The sequence below is a fragment of the Meleagris gallopavo genome, chromosome 1 (assembly GCF_000146605.3).
Source record: "Meleagris gallopavo isolate NT-WF06-2002-E0010 breed Aviagen turkey brand Nicholas breeding stock chromosome 1, Turkey_5.1, whole genome shotgun sequence".
NCBI classification, from domain to species: Eukaryota; Metazoa; Chordata; class Aves; order Galliformes; family Phasianidae; genus Meleagris; species Meleagris gallopavo.
The window spans coordinates 7,979,768-7,998,474 of record NC_015011.2 but is presented as its reverse complement, the minus strand read 5'-3'; the positions used below and the strand labels follow the sequence as shown (position 1 = coordinate 7,998,474).

The window sequence follows — 18,707 nt, the reverse complement described above, 5'->3', positions numbered from 1 at the left end:
GGCGATGAGGTGTTGCCATAGGAGTGCAGTAATGTGTTCACAGTCTGTAACTCAGACTGCTTGGATGGAATTAGGTCTGAGATCAAACTACCTCCTGGAATGTTTCTGCATGCAAGTTACCTCTTCCAGGTCCCGGTAGAATCAGCAGCACTCCAGGATCCATGTCAGCTACCTTCACAAAGATTCTTAGTGATAATCTGAGCCATTCACAGAATCCCAATTGGACTTAAGCTGCTACTGCCACTGATCCAATCCCCACAGCCCTGTGCTGTACTGCTAGCTAGACAAAGGTGTTTCCTGTGCTTCAGTGACATAGGTGTACCAGAGCTTCTTCTCTGACGCTGGACTTTACATTTGAGCACCTCAACCCAGACTGTGTTGATGCAAGCAGTCACTTCATCAGAATGTGATGTTCAGTTGCCTAAAATATGCATTTAGAGCCACAGTGGGGTGGCTCCAGGACAGCCATATGGATTTGGCAAATGTATCACAGTGCTGAGATCTTTCTTCTGGAGTGGCAGATGGAGGCCAAGCGGGATACAGTGGACCATGTGGGGTAGCACCAGATGCTTGTGCTGAGGGCACTGAATCACTCCCTTACCCATCCCCAGCCCTCCGCCTTCATGGAACAATTTCATTTGCTTTAATAGTGCATTTGCGTTATTCTTCATTGACATCATCTCTGGTGTCTACAATGGGAGCTTAGAAACCCAGCCCACGCTTACATGTACTAATCTTGAACTGGATCTCCCTTTTCTTCTAGGAACAGCCAGAAGCAATAGATGTGCCCTTGCTGGAAAGTGAATTTCAGGGGAGCACTGAATATAGAGAAAAATAGAGGTTCTTCCCTAATGAGGAAGGAAGTACCCCTTCTTGAGGGGTAGGCTAGTGGGCAGAGGTTTAATATTTAGTTAGTCACCTTGCAAGTGCTGCACCACCAAACCAGGTGGAGATGTATTTATGCATAGGGCAATCCAAGCACATCACTTTGCATCATCTCCACACCTCTTCCATGACTCTCACAGCCCCTCTGAACAAACTGTTGTCATTTAAGAAGACGGGGAAATCCAACACGGAAGCCAAGTTTTGAGCTATTATTACCATAAGTGGCTTGAGTGCCTCCAGACACAAGCCCAGACGCACATGAAAGCCTTCAGTTTATGACACTGGAAGAACAGTTTCTGGGGCACCAACGCTTTTGACAGCTATTTGTTCCTGTAATAGACAAGGTGAAGGATGTCTTAGGAAAGAATACCTTTGTTTCAGTGCCAGTTTCTAATGCTTCTCATTAATGACATCCAGATTGTAGAGGCTGCACCAGCAGAGTTTTTATCAAGACCTATTTTCCATGAGAAGTCATTATTCACAAGAACTAATTTTAGCAGCTTGAAATTTCCTGTTGTTCCAGTTGCAATATTTCTCAGTTTAAAACAACCTCCTTGTTGAGTTCAGCTTTTTACGTATCACCAGGTAGTTTTGATATTTGTTCAGCTTCAAAATACAATAGATGAGAAGAGTGTGAGACCTCCCTGGACTCCCAGTAGCTGGATTTTGGACCTGCATGAGTCACATGAAAGGTTATAAAGCTTGGGAAGCTAAAATGATTGCATGCATGCCTGATATAGATTAAATTAAATTAGTTGATGTAAAGAAATAGTAGAAAAACATGTTCCAAAGCTGGAAAAGAACATGGGGCCACAGAATGCTTTGCCTCAGCTGCTATCTATTCATACTCAACACATCCCATCTCTTCTGCACTAGGATGAATGCATTTTGGCTTGGATTTTCTTTTCACTCTGTTCATTGATAGGACAAATGAATTACCAGTTGGCTAATATTGTTTATAAAGGAAGGATGTGTGGAGATAAATCTTGAGTAATACCCTTTTCTGGACTTTTTTGCTGCTGTGTTGCTTTTCATTTTCAATTAGATGTGCATACATCCATGTTTGAGGTGTCTGAATAAGAGAATTAGCCACGGTCAGTACACAGTATGATATTTCAGAAAAAATTGTCCTGAAGTCATGCATTGAGAAAAGATTGAGAGTCTCATTGGGAAAGTGAGTGATAACTTAATTGTTTGGTATTAGAAAGAGAATTAGTGGAGGGAAAACATACATGGGTACATTGGATTGCTCAGGATACCATATTCAAAGACTGGGAAAACAGCCTCAAATTATTTCTTTTCATTGCTTGCTTCTTAATTTATTTTTTACTCCCCATAGTAATAGATACTTGTCCACAGTTTCATGAGGGCATTAGCATTGGCCAGCATGAAGATTTACTCTCAAAATAAGAAATATGTGTGTTTAACCATAAAAGCAGCACTTGAGTGACTTTCCACACCATATATCTCAGATCTTTGAGCATTTACTGAGTTCTTTGCTCTGATCTCACTAAAAAATTGCTTGTAAAACTAACCCCATGCTTCCAGTGTTGCAGATTATACACTGACCGTGCAAATGGGTTATTTAGCCTTCAGTATCATCCACAGTATGCAATGGAAGCTTGCATGGATATGCTTGCTCTGCTTGTTGAGAAGGCGTGTCTGGCATTCCTATGTGCTCTACTATGGCTTCTTGAGATGACTTTTGGCAGTGTCTTTCTTTTGTGCATCCACCTGTGTTTTTCTTCTTTTTTCCCATTCCTTTTAAAGACAAGACTGGGAATAGGAGGTTAAGGGAAAATTTGTTGCTGATGTGATATAGTTACTAAATAATTATTTTTAAAAAAATGCTTTCATTTGGTGAATCTACAAGAAAATAATGGCAAGTAATAGCTGACTGAAACTCCCCCAGGACAATGCAGAGTTCTTTCACACTGGGGACGGAGGGGTTATTTTTGTATCTTCATATATCTAAAGAAATGCAGCAGAACCTCTAATAGTGAGGATATAGTGAGGTCATTTTTTTCACACAGAAATGTCCCAGCAGATGGAAATGAATTTGGTGGGATTTTGATTCTGTCAGAATTAAACCAAATTTATTACAAGCTTTGGAAGGTGGCCCAGTGGTTGGAAGTCCAGCAAAACTTCTTCCAGCCGTAAAGGCACATTAAGCTAATTTACTGGGGCTTTCCCATCCTGTGCTGTAAAGCCAGAGCTGGCTCTAAGTTATGCTAAAACTTCTGTGTCTTCCCAAACCCTAGTTTGGGAAGGACGGCAAGACATCCTATATTTTGGCTCCTACCCCATATTTCTGGTAGAATACCCATGTGTTTTCCTCTCACATGCCGTCTCCTCAGTCTTAAATAGCTGGCTTCTTTCTTCCATGTCCTCAAAGGTTTGTCTCCTGGAGGAATACCTGTGGGTCCCTCTTTGTGCAATGCTTGTCCCCTCGTCCTCACCAGAGTAAGGACCCTTCCCTATGCTCAGCCTACTCTCAGGCAGGGATGTCCCTGTTCACAATTAGGAATAGTAACTAACCCTTCTCAAGCTCTCTCCATTCATCACTGAAGAGATGGAAGTTTGTGAGTGAAACACAAAGGGTGATTATAGGGCTCATCGTGCCAGAGATAAGGGGTTCAGCACCTTCTGAAAGATCTCTTCTGAAAGCTGTGAGGACATCCCAGAGGTAGATAACCAAACATGTAGATTCACAGACCAGATTTACGGAAGTTTGGGAAGAGCTTGGAGGAGCTTGGGATGAGCTGAAAGTGTGTAGAGAAGGTGGAAGGCTTTGAGAGGGTTCTTGCTGGGGCATGCATGGCTTGGCTCTGCCCCTGGCAGTGCTACAGCCTCCAGCTCTGTGCTGCTCAGCACTTTGCTCCTATGTTTTGCTGCCACAAGCATGTATAAATCATTGCAGCCCTAACTTGTGCTCTTGTACCTTTGCCAAGGTAATTAGCACACTGTACATTTTAAGAGAGTTATTTCTCTCTCTGGAGCAGCCTGACAGCACCTCGGCATGCACAGCGCTGTCTGCTCGCCTTCAAATGCTTTTATCAGAGCAGTTTGATTTTCTTTTAAGGAAAGTGCTGAGGAAGGCAAGAAGTTAATGAAGGGTTGTCAGGCTTCTTGTACAGAGCCTACAGAGTCCCTCAGGGAAGAGGAGCCATGGACCAGCTCTGAGCACCTTTGGAGGAGTCATTCTCCACTCTGAACACTTCTGCACCATTTTAATCTTTTATCCATGTGGATAGCAGCTTTAGGGGCTTTTGTTTAAATATGCCATTTCCAATGGCCTTTTCGTATGTCATTTCCAGTATACTATAGGAATCTATTCATATTATAGGAATTGCTGCATCAATTCCCATACACAAGGACATGCCCATCAGGTAGGTATGTGGCACTACTTCAAATATAATTTCTTGTCTGGCATGAGGTCATCTTGCTTCTGATAATGGCAGCCATCCAGTGGGAAACAAATGAGAACTGTCTCATCTGTTTTGAAAGATAAAGAGAGAGATGTCTGATTCAGTCGAACCACAGTGGATTCATTACAGTGCTGCAAATTTCAGTAGAATTCTTTCAGGTCAGTATGGATCTGACGCAGATCAACATCTCACTCCCCATTTAAATTATTTATCAAATGCACTGACTTTTTGGAGCTAACAAAACATTGCTCTTTTCACCCTCAAGTGTTGAGTTGGGTCAAATAACCTCCAGGGCAGCTGGCTGGCTTTGGGTTATAAATAACTTGAGTATTTCATTTCTTACAGTTTTCCCCCCCTCGCTCTGTTTTTGCTGCAGTGTAATGTTTCAGCTAGATCTTTGGTCTGTTTATAACAGCTGACTCTCTCCAGATAAATACTTTATTGAGGTGGACTGACTCAGGATTTAAGGAAAGTGTAGTAAAAAAGATGATTTCACTATCAGGGAAGAAAGTGAAAAAAATAATTTTTACGATAAACAGAGATAAGACAAGAAAGTGCAACATTTCTATGGAGGTAGAGCTAGAAAGCTCTGTGTAACTGTGAGCAGGATGGGTTTACTAAAACCTTGGACCAGCCTCTGAAGTAAATCTGATATTGCAAAACTGGTGTTAAAAATGAAGAAGGTATGTTCTTGGAGACATGTCTGCCCAGACAGAGACAAGCTATAGCGTGCAGCATCACGCAGGCAGGAGTCTTCGAAACACAAGCTTTGTGGCTGCATTTCCTCAGTGCAGTGCTGGAGGTGGGGTTCCCATGCCCAGCATTTGCAGGGTTGGAGGAGCTGTGCTTTGACAGAATGAATGTCCTGCTCCCCACAGCACAGGTAGGGTGCTTCCTGAATTCTTTTGTTCAAAGTACACAAATAACATTCAATGTCCTGCTTGCCTTGGGGCTTGGTTTTCTAATTATAGGCACTGAAGACCAGGACTGCAGATAGCCTTAGGCAAGGTAGGCAATTTGATGGGGCCAGCAAGATTACTTGCAGTAATGAGAAAATAAGAGATTCTTCTGGTGCAGCAGCAGGTCAATGTCCAGCTCATGCAGGCTCTGCTGCTTTTATATCCCATGAGAGCTCCCTTTACCACATGTAGAGGAGAGGATGGAAGGGCTCATGGCTGTGTATCATACAATTATTATTCTGCCTACACACATGAAAGCATACAGAGAGGAGCCAGGATATTTATGTAAGTCAGTGTAGCATCAGTTGCAACAGGTTTCCCTGAAGAATTACTGTTTATGCTGGACAATGCTGATCTTCAGAAGTGTTGGTTCTTTTTAATATGTTCCTGAACAGTGCTTGCAAGGTAATGCTTGCTTGAAAACCTAATGGGGCAAGTCTTAAACAAGTTCCTCCTCCCTCTTCTTTCTCACCTTCTTGGGAAAGACGGATCTAAGTGTCAATTGTCTTCTTCTCCATTAGGCTCTGTGGGTATCCTCCTTTCTATGATGAAAATGACTCCAAACTCTTCGAGCAGATCCTCAAGGCGGAGTACGAGTTTGACTCTCCGTATTGGGATGACATCTCAGAGTCTGGTAAGAAGCTCATTTATTTACCACAACTAGGCATGCATGCAGCAATGCCTGTTGTAGGCATCTTCCATCATGTGAGAATGTACCCTTTTTTGTGTGGACCTTCTTTAAACTGAAAGTCATTGGGAATGCATGTGGGGTTTTTTTTAGCTTTTTGTAACTTTTTGGTTACAAAAAGTTCTTATTTCAGGAGAGAAAATTAAGTACCATTTCATCCAGAACACATTTGATATGCCTGAGACAAAAAGTAAAGATAGCGGAAAACTGTCCTGAGAAGACAAATTCCTTCACTATCTCTATAAAATCCAAATAAAATGCAGATACTTTATGTGTCACTAATAATAGAAAAACTAGTTTGGCTCTGTTTCTAAAACTGTACTATGAGTCCAAAGTGAGAATGCAATGCAGCAAAAAGAAACACAACACAGGAAATTCGCCCTGTCCCTGGAGGTGTTCAAGGCCAGGTTGGATGAGGCCCTGGGCAGCCTGATCTAGTACTAATGTGGAGGTTGGTGACCCTGCCTGTGGAGGGGGTTGGAGATTCGTGATCCCTGAGGTCCCTTCCAACTCGGGCCATTCTGTGATTCTGTGAAATCAATAGCTTCTAAATGAGGATGACAATCAGATTTGCTAACTGGGACTGCTATCCATGTGGTTGGTCCCAGATAGCTGCCCCTCTGCTCACCCAGTTCCTCACCCAGTGGGAAGACATTTAACCACTGCCTGGACCTGCGGAGGCATGGCCAGCAATGCATCCTGTGGGAGCCACTGTTGAGCTGCGGCCTTCAGGAGGTCACACAAGCTCAGTTTCCTTGCTCTGTCCAACCTGGGGAAAAGCCTGCCATTTCACACAGCAGGAGAAATAAAGTGTAGGAAAATTTTACCATATGAAAATGCCTCTAGAAATACATGGTTCTGATTTCTTAGTAGCGCTGATTAAGTCAAGTAAGACGTAAAAAGAAATATTTTATTTTAAAGTTAATTATATATCCTCCTGTCTCCTCATAAAGCAACATTACATGCTGCTAACATCTGTGGTCTACATATCATTTTGTGGAATTGCTTAAAATATATGTGATGAGTGGGTTTTTTTTAAGCCCATAATAGTTTTCTGAGAAAATATGAAGGTCTGCTGGCAGACCCCTTTGCATTTCCAGGGAGAAAGTCCATCACCTAAAGAAGCACAAAGATTTTCCTGCCGTATTTGGTTTCGTTGGGCCCCTTCAGCTGCTCTCTCCTGAAATTTCTGGACGCACACCATGCTGCGACGTCCTCTAGCACCAATTACAGGCACGCTACTTCTTGCCCAAGAGACTCTCTTTTCCTCAGTAACTTGTTTTTGAATACACCATATGTCGTCTCCACTGCCCTTGTGCATGGTTGCTTGGAATGAGCAATGAAAGTCTCCTCTTGCTGCAGTGCTGACCTTCTCTTTGACTTTATCTTTCAACTTACCAACATCTTCAACAGATATGACCGTATTCAGACCAGAAATCAGAAGTTCTTGGCTGACCAGGGAACACGGAGCTAGCAATCTTGAATTCTGCTCACTCCAAATTATTCACATTGCTTCTAAGTGTACCTGCCACATTAAATAGTCTGGATTGGTCCTAAGTCATTTTGGTTACGTCTGTATTAATAAATGACAAAAGAGCTAGGGGTATTTTCTGGCTCTGGTAGCACTTGGTAGCCTGGTTCAAATCTACTTTTGCCTTCAGAGCAAGGCAGCTGCAAGCATCCTGCTTACAAGAAGCAGGCCATGCTAGTTCCCAAAAGATGTCTGGAAAGGAGCTGCTTGATCTCCGTGACAGTTTTACCAGGGACAACTCACAAAAGTAAATGGTGGCTTCCATCAGTTGTGAACATTATCATAGAATCATAGAAACTTTTGAGTTGGAAGAGACCTTTAAAGATTAATTTTTTTTAGATATCAATCTTTAAAGTCCAACTCCCCTGCACTGAATAGGGGTCATTCTGCAGCTAGATCAGGTGTGCAGTGCCCCATCCAGCCAGACTTTGAGATTTTCCAGGCATGGGACATCCACCACTCCTCTGGGCAACCTGTGCCAGTACCTCACCACTCTTATCATAAAAATCTTCTTCCTTATATCCAATATAAATCTCCCCTTTTTTAGTTTGAAACCATTTCCCCTTGTCTTATCCCAGCAGACCCTGGCACTGTTTCATTTACTGGCTCAGACATAGTCTTCACATAACCTGAGCAACATGCTCCATAGCTATGAGGAGTTCCCTCAGTGGTTTCTTTGCTGTTGGATATGCCTGGGAAACAAAAGTCTGAACATCCTGAAGAACTGAGCATCAAACCTATTGCTTTGAATTATTCTTTTTTTTTTTCCTTCTTCATAGCTAAGGACTTCATTCGGAATTTGATGGAGAAGGACCCTAATAAAAGATACACCTGTGAGCAAGCAGCACGGCACCCTTGGTAAGCAACAGTCACTTCTGTGTGAAACACTCTGGACAGAAAATATCATTTAATATTCATGGGTGGAAACGTTTTTATGCCACATGGCTTACTAGTCTCCACTAAATAACTCCTGCCTTTATCTTCTAGATTTTCCTGGAAAAACATGCTGGACTTTGATCTCTTACAGCAACCGTTGAATATCCGTGTAAGGGTTTAGTGAAATAATGCATTATGTTGACCAGAGTGCAGCAATGGGATGCACTGAAATTACCTCACCCAGGAAACACATTTAGAGGCAAAAGATCAAATTCTGCGGGTGTACAGAAAGATGGGTATCACCTGCTCTTAAGGTCATTGCCAACGTAACATCAGAGCACTTAAGAGCACCTCAGGGAGTAGGAAATCCTCTCCTGTGCTTCACAGATGATAGCCCACATCTTCACTTTGTGCTTACAGTAAGGGCCTGGTTTTGCATGTTGTTTGCCCTGTCTTGTTGAATGCGAGAAGCAGGAAACCATAAAGTGGGATAAGCTGAGACTGCATTGGCTCCAGCAATTGGCACTGCCGCTTCTCTACGGTGACTACAGGACTTGGACTGCCTGTGCTTGTAATTTAGTCCTCCACTAAGTGCTTTACATGAGGTGATACCTTTGCACATGGATGACATGACCAACGTTACCTAAGGATTATATGGCTGAGACAGGAATGGCTCATGTCCTTTGATCAACGCTGACTGGCTTAATACCACCCTACATTACCAGCTGCACCCAGAAATGGGCTTTTAGACATAAGTCTTCTATGTCAGGGGTCATTTTTTATGAGGCAAGATATTATTGTTGATTGTTACAACAGCTGCAACAGAAAGGAATCAATGACAGGATGTTTTCACCCCAGGTGCACAGTAGACTGTGCTTTTTTGTCATCACAGTTACCACAAATACTGTTTCCTTTCGCTGTTTCTGGAGTGCTGGCTGGATAAGAGCTTAAGGCTGTGCATTTCTCCGGGAAAAGAATTTTGTCCTGAGTGTCCTTAGCCCCTCAGAAAAGCCACTGAGCCACTATGGCTAGCTCAATAGCTTGATGGATCTTAAAACGATCTCAGTGATGCCATCTGCGCCCAGTGATCAGCCTCAAGTAGTGGAGCTGAGGGTATAAAGCATGCTAGCAAAAGCACAGGCAGATATTATTGGTGTTCTTCTGAGTAGTTTCAGCTTCAGGTATTCATGCTCCTCTCTCTGACAACCACTGGTTGGTCTCACCTCACTGCTGCTCCCACTCCTCCTGGGAGTACATGGATGGTAAATCATTTTAAAGGTTTTTACAGAGGGAAAAATAGCATTCTGGCTTACTTACTTATGTTTTTTTTACCAATACACTGATGAATTACCCTTATCATTAATTAATGATTTGACACTCCTGAAGCAGTAGTAAGTTAAGGCCATAAAAGTAGGCACTGATTTCTTCATGGTGGGAGTGATGTACTGATGTCTGGCTGTTGGTTGCTGTGATATCAGATTAGGCTGAAGATAAGATTGAGGCTTGGGATTTACAGTTAAAAAGTTGTAGGAGAGGTTTGGAATGGAAGGAAGGAAATTTAAATCATCAAAAAAAAGATTTTTTTTCATCTTCTCTGTGACAGTGAAGAACTTTTTACAGATGGTTATTAGCTGGGTCAGTGTCTGGCATCAGTGTGAATGGGAGATGGGAAGAAGTCAACACCTGGGTCTGCCCTTCGTCCAGTGGCCCATCAATAATTGTGTTTCTCATCAATAAGTCCTGCCTTTGTGACAAAAAAGAAATCTGGCAAGTGAAATCCAGCTCCTATGAGATGCAAAAATATATACTTCTAAATGATACTAACCTGAACCTCAGGAAATTAAACAAGTTACAAAAGCCAGTATTAGAAATACAGAATAAACAATGGGAATGCAACTCCCAGCAGAGAATGAGGTGACCATTTGTATAACTGAGAGGCAGATTTTCCAAAGCCTTGGATCCAAGATACACAAAGCGTAAGCATCCAGCTCTTGGCCCTGCTTCATCTGTGTTGGTTGTTGGAGTGCAACAAAGAAACGTGGCACTTGTAACACACACAGAGCTTCTCAGCCTTCTTAAAGGAACAAAATGATTCAATATGATTAAAAGTATTTTCTTTTTCTTTTCTTTTTTTTTTGGCATGTCATGGCCAGCAGCCGATGGAAACTCTCAGACTGCTCCATTATGTTTGGTATTTTCTACAGAATCCAATCTTCCTTTGAAAAACCAATCCCAGAAAGGGATTTCTTCCATCTCTTGGCAGGGGTCTTTCTTGGCCAGTCTCACTTTGCAGGACAGTGATTCTTTTGCAGGGCTGCCTCCCCTGCATCAGCCTTTGAGATTGCATTGCAGCGAAGAAGCTTAAAATATTCACCATGTTATCTCCACTCCATCCCAAATCCACCTCTGCCCCTGTGATCTGCAGACCACAGCAGATGGCAATGGCACTACATCCCGGTGTTTTAAAGAGCAGGAGGGTTGTGCAGCGAAAGCAGTGCATGAAGATATCCAGAGAGATGACTTCATAGAATCATAGAATCATAGAATTACTCAGCTTGGAAGGGACCTCAAGGATCATCAAGTCTAATCGTAGCCTAACCATAGTACCCTAACTCTAACAACCCTCTGCTAAATCATATCGCCGAGCACCACATCCAAACGGCTCTTAAACACATCTAGGGACGGTGACTCAACCACCTCCCTGGGGAGCCTATTCCAGTATTTAACTATCTTTTCTGTAAAGAAGTGTTTCCTAACGTCCAACCTAAACTTACCTTGGTGCAACTTGAGGCCATTTCCCCTCATCTTGTCACCTGTCGCCAGTGAGAAGAGACCTACTCCGCTCTCACTGTAAGCACCTTTCAGGTCTACCTCTCTCCTCCCCATTGTGTTCTTGAGTAGGTGACTCAATGTGTTATCTCCCCTTGCTCTGAAAACCTTCCTGTAACATAAATGTTGCTGTTATGGCCCTCTCTAGAGAGAGGTGCAGTGATTTTTGGAGAGTTTGGATCCTGCAGTGGTAACAGTTGCGGTTTTGGATAGTGAAGGCCACTCACCCGCATGTTATCTGTTATTTCAGTGCTAGTGCTAGGATGTCCTTCTGCCAAGCCATTGCTCAAGAAGCACTTTCCACACAGATCGCTTGTGCCAGGAAATCATGAGTTTTTACCGTTCCTTTTCTAATTCTAGCCATGATATCTGTTGCAATGGCATCCTCGCCTCCCTTTTGAAGGAGGAGAAGGTCTTTTCAGTGGAGGAGGAAGAGTGGAGTTCAATATTTCTTCTTGATGGTCAAGTGTGTCCTTCCCACAGCCTGGACACAGGCTTCCAGCAAGTCCAGACTTGAGTTCTTTTGCCCTGTGGTTGCTGGAGGCATTCAGGGCCAGGCTGGATGTGGCTCTGGGCAGCCTGGTCTGGTGGTTGGTGACCCTGCACATAGCAGGGAGTTGAAACTAGATGATCATTGTGGTCCTTTTCAACCCAGGCCATTCTGTGATTCTGTGATTCTATGATACGGATGCAAGTATTTAGCCAACAGAGACAGACTACCGTGACTATTACAATGGGGATATCTCATCCCACCTTCTCACCTTTTCAGCATATATCCCTGTTGCAACCTCAGCTTCCATAGTGTCTGCATAGTATTGTCTTCAATGTATGATGAAAACTAGTGCAAGTACATAAATCTCCTGGCTTAGCTGGAGAAGAGGATGAAGCAGAGCAGTATAAACAGTGAAGTGGCTCTATGTAATGACATTTTCCAGCTTTCTCTTTTCTTTCTCCTCCTTTCTCCTGCAGTGGTAGATCTTCATGGTCATCTAAAAGTCAAATTATGAATACTTAACACATATATTATCATCTAATTGTGATAAGAATATATACCTATGTATGAGATGGCTGCCTGGTTGGGTGACTGTATGTAATACTTATGAAGAACAAGCTGGTTCCAAATATTCAACTAGTTTCAATTACTATGTTTTAATTAAAAACTTTCAAACAAGTAAATTGCAAGAACTGGGTCTTTCAAAATATGACATTTGTGCCTTTAAGGTTAGTAATCTCTTGGAATTTTGGGAAACTGCTCAAGAATAGCCGCCTATTCACATGACTAAATGTTTGTACAGGATCAGACCCTAAAAAAAGTAAATACTTCTTCCCAATGGCCCATTTTTCTGTGCTGTATCTGCTCCCCACATGCTTGCATTTACGTGATATTTTGCTATTTATAATCAAATGGCCTTGGCAGGAGGACGGTATGTTAAACTTGGAACTGGCAGAAAAGGAGGCTAATAGTAGCAGTGAAGTATGGTAGCAGAAGCAGTACAATATGTAAGACTTGTTGGTATAATGATTACACCCTAGCCCATACAATCTGTACATTTATACAGATTTCTCCAGTTTAATGCACAGGTGACTTATGCTTCCCATTGGAAAAATGATTTGTTTTATAGAATATCTTTCACTGAACTTTTCACTGTTTATGATGTGTTGCAAAGGTGCAATGTTCCGCTTCATTATTCCATTGTGACTTTTCAGAAAGGACGACGAAAACGAAGGTAACAAAAGAGCAGGGTAATTTTGCTGCAGCTTGATACGTCTTAATGTTTCCCAAGCTCATATTAATGACAGCAATTAAATTTATTAAATATACTGCCATGTCAGGACCCACATCCTGTTCAAGGCAGCAGCTCAGGCTGCAGTAATTAAGGGTGAGAAGCAGAAACCCAAGAACTTGTTTTTTTTTCAACTGTAGGACCACATTGCACTCCCCATTGGGTCGAGCTGGGTTCTGCAGCCCCATAACTGGCCCCAAATTCAGTCTGCAGTCTGGGCGCAGAGGGAAAGAAAAGAGTCCTCAGTTGGAGAGGAGAGGTCTAACAGTTAAGAAATTGATGTGTGAGCTGAAAGAGGTGTCATAAATTTATTTGCTTTGTCCTGCATTTCCCAAGTGACCTTAAATGGGATTTAGAGCTGTGTGCTGAAGCTGGTTCTGGCATCACAGGCAACTTGGAACATCTGCATTGAAGGGTGATGTATGTATCCCCTCCCTGTATTAGCTGTATAGGAGAGAAGAAGGTTGTGGCACCTAAAATGTTGTGACGTCTGTGTCAGCAGATACAAGCATGGCCTTCACCCTTCCCTACTGCCCATGGAGAGAGGGGGTGGAAGCTGGGACATGCCGACATCCATCCCCACCTACACTGAAGACTGTAAAGCTTTGGCAAGGACTGAGCCTCTGCAGATTATGACCATGACCCTGCGTGTTTATTATGTGCCAGAGAGCATGAGCCAGATAATAATTTCCACCCAAGGAAAGGACACAGTTTACAAAGGGCTCAGTTCTCTGACAATGCTGTTTGAAGTGTGAAAAGGGCTCCCTGAAGAGAACTGCTGATGTTTACAACATTAAATCAAACTCTTATCGAGTTCATCCCCACACTCTATTTATTTTGGAGCATCACTGACATTGTATGTGTGTATCCATGTTTATACACATGCATGTGTGTATATGTGTATGTACAGAAGAGTTATGATCCTTCAGTGTTATCCATTACAGCTAACTCTAAATTTCCTGTCATCATACTCAAGAGCATTTCCAAGCACTGCTTGGCCAGCACAGCATTTAAGGTGGCTGCCTTCAGTGGGTAGGAAGGTTCAGAAAATGATGCTAGATGAAAGACTCTGCCTGCCATTGTGAGCAGGGGAGACATGGCATGCAAGAGATATATGCCTGCACACTGTGCAAAGAACCATCCAAAAGTAAACTCATTGTTATTTTCTTTGTTGGAGGCTCCTTTCAAAGCTTAAAAGTGCTATGGCTAGTGAAATATAGTATGATAGCTTTGAAACTGGATAGAGAGCTAAAATAAATTGGATACAATGAAATAATATCATTAGATGAGATTCCTCTTATCTGCAGGACCAGATTTTCAATGGTATTCATAAGCACTGTCCTTGTTATCTTCAGTGGAGGTATTTGTGATGGAGAGTAGTCCAATTGGTAGTCCAATTGGTGTCCAATTCCTTGTGCTGACACATTCAAGTTGGATATAAGAACAGCTTCAACACAAAGCTCCCCAAAGAGCAATTAGAATGTAGCTGCAGAACAGGAGCCCCAAGAGAAAATCGGGTACCTGTTAGGGTAGTGACTCCTTGCTCAGTGCTGGGGTGATGTTTAGCTTGATAATAGATCATGCATTGTTCAGGTTTGTTTAGTTTTCTTCTTATGTGTGTATGATAACTAGAAGTAATATCTTTTACTGAGTCAGCAGGTATAGTTGGTAAAAACAAACAAGTTTCAATGCTCTCATAGTTAACTTCAAAGTTAACTGCAAATTTGACTAAAAAAGCATCAGGTTGACCATCTCTGAAAGATAACATGGTTCCTTTTCAGGGAAGGTGGAGCTGATTCCTGTAGAAGGGTATGCTGTGATGAAGGAAGAAGAAAAAATATTAAAGTCTTTCTGTCATGAAAAAAAAGATGGTTTAAAGCCTTTGGATATGGAGAGTTAGAGAAAAGTGGAAGGGAGATTATAGCATTCCCTAAAAACAATCTCTTTATTAGACTTCATGCATCATTTTAGCATGGGAACTAAGGTTCGTGATTAAAGAGCTTCAGTATAGATATGATGATGCTCACAATACCCACCTTAGGGTGAGTTTGAGTATCCAAAACTCATCATGTTGACTGTGTAAAAGACAGGACTTCTACCTGCTAGCCCCCACCTCACTTGCCTGCATACTTAAACACTACAACTCAGCAAGCCAGCATCAGAGGAGGAATGTTAACATTTCTTTTAGTTTCCTATAAGTAAGACTATACTATAAACACTGTAACACTGAGTATTTTATAAAAGTTTGAAGATTCTCCAAGTGCAAAATGCAGTATAAATGCACAGTCCTCATGTTACAGCATTGCACTATTAACAAAATGATTCTTTAGAGACCTCATGGAGAACAATCCCACAGCCAGCTTTGGCATCTGGATCTGTGTTTTGGGCCACAGCATTCAACATTCCAGCATGTGTTTGAACGTCTCCTGCTGTGCTAAATTAGCCCCAGTACTGCTGTTTAAAAAATTAGAACATAAAAAGAGCTAATGCTGCTAGAGAGACCTTAGATGTAGAATGGTCCCCACCGATACAGTGCTTGAGAGCTTCACAGGATGTCTGTCCTCCCATTGTGAGGTTAACAAGTGTTACTCTGATTTGGGAAATATCCAGGCACTAAGGCTGTTTTTCAAAGATTATCAGAATAGCACATTCAACACAGAGTTTGTGGTATTAGAATACAGTTTGTGAACTACTGGGACCAGCAGCTTCTTACTGAAATTACCATGTTTTTCACAAAATGATCCATAAGCTCGAAAAAATATATAGGCTGTATTTGAGCTACATGCCTGATGAAAACTTTCATATAGCAAAAATGCATTTGCAAGTCCTTGTAGGGAATGATAAGTAAGGTCTGGGAGGGTATCATCCCCTATGAACGTGTTCTGCCCATGTTTCCAAAATAAAATTTGGTAAGTGGGAAATGTGATCTGTGCTTATAGAGCTTATTAACAAGCTCCTTCATAAAGAAGAATGCTTCATTAGCCTGGGAGGAAAAAATGTTCTTTGCAAATGTGAGTAATTCTTTGCAACTCGGTTTTTTTGATCAGTTACTGAACAGACACTTTGGTTTGCAGTTGTTCTCATATGAAGCGTTTGGCTAAATGATTTGGGTTTCTTCTGCAAATCTGTGCTATGACAGCCCCTGCTCCCAGCTATTGCATGTTGAGGGCATGTGCCTTCACTGAGGAGGTATTCTTGGGTGGAGCAGAGAGTTTCTGACATTTTGGAGTGACTGACTAGAAATTTGCTCTCCCACCACAAAACTCTTCTAGAGAACATCTGCAACAAAAGGCTTAGTTGTTCTACATGCTGCCTCAAAATGCTTATAGCAGACTGGACCTAATGGAAATCAAGGACAACGACCTCTTTACCAGTGAGAGAAGTGATCAGGAGGAGCCTTCTTCAGAGGAAGATCTGAAGATCTTCCAGTTCTCAAAACCTCTGCTTTTTGCTAAATAGGACAGGGCCCAGAAAGAGATGTCACGTGTCATTTGAGAGCCATGTTTTGTTTGTGGTACCAGTTCTTCTGCCTACTTTAGATGGCACTGATGTGGCAGTGATGGTCAGCAAAGTGCTCCTCCCAGATGAAAGTGGGCAGTGGGAACCCTGCTCCTTCCTGATCACACTTCTACTGGCTCCATTCTCTTGAATAACTCATTGTAGATTAGGTCAGTTGCAACAAGCTGCAACCCTCTCCTTTTTTGGGTGATAAAGTTTTAGTTCCCCATTTTCCTTCCAAAAGTAGTGTCTCTCATCTCTCACATCTTGGGTATACATTACCAGCAGGAAAGAGAGGAGCAGTTTGGAGGAGGCTGATCCACTAATTACACATGCCATTGACATGAAAGTTCAAATTGCTGCATGTCCTTTGAAGAACAGTTACAGTTCAAAACAATCTGGGCAAAGTGAAAGAAATGTCTTCAACTCATGAGATGCATAAATGGAAACAGCAGGCTGGAGTATGTAAACAAAGCAGTGCTGCCATTCTGCTGCCTTAGTTGGAAAACAGTGAACAGTTTGGGAACCGCCCTGTAATGAAGACATGGGCTTGTTGGAGAAAGTCCAGGGAAGCTCACTAGATCAGAGGATTAGAAAATATGACTTATGAGGAAACAGTGAAGGAATCAGTTTGTTTAGTCTACAGAAGAGAAGATGGAGAGAAGGCATGATATCAGTCTTCAAATATGTGAAAGGATGCTTCAAAGACAAAGAGGATAAACTAGTTTCCATGTCTTATGAGAGACAGTGGGGCACTGGAATAGGTTGTCTGAGGAGTCTGCATCTTTTGGAGATATTTCAGGATTGGTTAGCTGAATACCTGTCCAAGTAACTTCAACATAGCTGGGATAGGGAATGGGCTAGATGACCATCGTGTCCCCCAGATTCCAATTCTGTTATTGGAGGTCCCTAGACGGGAGGGGGGGCTCTGAGTCTGATGTATGTCCCATTTCTTTTGATTTCTTATCATTTTCTGTTAGTAATGGGCTACAACAGGGCTAAAAAAATTATTTCTGAAAATGTCACATACAATACAGGAGGCAGTCTTTGCTTCCTGGCTTCACCTACGTCAGGTAGCATTAATACCCCTAGCACATGACCTAACATTAGCTCATGAAAGTTCTTATTTTTCCAAAAGATCTCATGCCTTGGTGAGTTAAACAAATCAACAAAGTCCTCTTGAAATAGCTATGTTTACCAGAGATTAGGATTTGACTACCTACTCAAGAAACTGCACAGTATCAGTGAAGTTTCTCAGACAAGTGTTGCTCAGCTTAAGCTATTTATGCAGGCAGTGCTAATATAGTAAGAGTCCACGTATCTGCTTTACTGTAAATCTCCATTAATCATGACAAATGGCTATGTATATTGCAGTGTGGCAGGAAAATCTCCAGTGCAAACAAAAATCAGACAGGTTGGAGTGGCTCTGGAAGCGACTGCATGGTTGAGGCTAAAAGTAGTCTCAGCCTGTTGATGTTAAATCTTTAGATGTAAAGGAAAAAAAAAGAAAAGGTACAGTGTTTTCATCCAGGGCTGTAATTGTGATAGAAAGCAGTCGCACATCAACAAAAGAAGGTTGTACCTCTTTGTAGCTGCCAGACCTGCAAGCCTTATCTGTGCTTGCTTTTGTTGCTCCATATTTTCCACCACTGCTGCCAGCAGAAACAGAGGTGGGAAGTTTGAGGCCTCATGTGAATGCAATTAGCATCTCTGCAGCAGCACTCACACCTTGGACCAGACTTATCTGTTGAGGAGAAGGTGTACTCAAGGAGAACAAAAGATGCCTTAAAACATGTCTTGTCTGCCTGTTTCAGGATTGCAGGTGATACGGCACTCAACAAGAACATCCACGAGTCTGTCAGCGCTCAGATCCGGAAGAACTTTGCAAAAAGCAAATGGAGAGTAAGTGACCCATCCTCAGGGATGACACTTAGGCACATTGACTCTTCTAACACAGCAGCTGCACAGCCTTTTCAGCACGTTAGTGTTCCAATATAAACCTGCTTTTGTGGTCCAACCTTTTGAGCACCATAGTTTGTCCCATCTTAGGCAACATGGCTTCACGGGGCTGTTAATAGAGGGTGCTGCATCCAGGAGTGTGGTAGATAGGACGAGGTCTAAAGCACCAGCTGTGATTATATTTTATAAGGTTATGGGGTCAGCCTTGGGGAGAGGTCACGAAGCAGCTGGGACATTCAGTGAGCTCTGTAAGGAAGGATGTGTCCAGCA

General features: G+C 42.3%; 1 protein-coding gene across 1 annotated transcript in view; it reads left to right on the top strand.

The window, feature by feature from the left end:
* CAMK1D (calcium/calmodulin dependent protein kinase ID) overlaps window positions 1-18,491 on the top strand; it is a 116,537-nt gene extending 98,046 nt beyond the window's left edge. The window contains exons 7-9 of the mRNA XM_019611076.1: window positions 5,794-5,906; window positions 8,271-8,349; window positions 18,293-18,491. Coding sequence (XP_019466621.1) covers window positions 5,794-5,906; window positions 8,271-8,349; window positions 18,293-18,476 — 376 coding nt within the window. The 3' untranslated portion in view covers window positions 18,477-18,491. The remainder of the gene's footprint in view (window positions 1-5,793; window positions 5,907-8,270; window positions 8,350-18,292) is intronic.
* The last annotated feature ends 216 nt before the right edge of the window (window positions 18,492-18,707 follow it).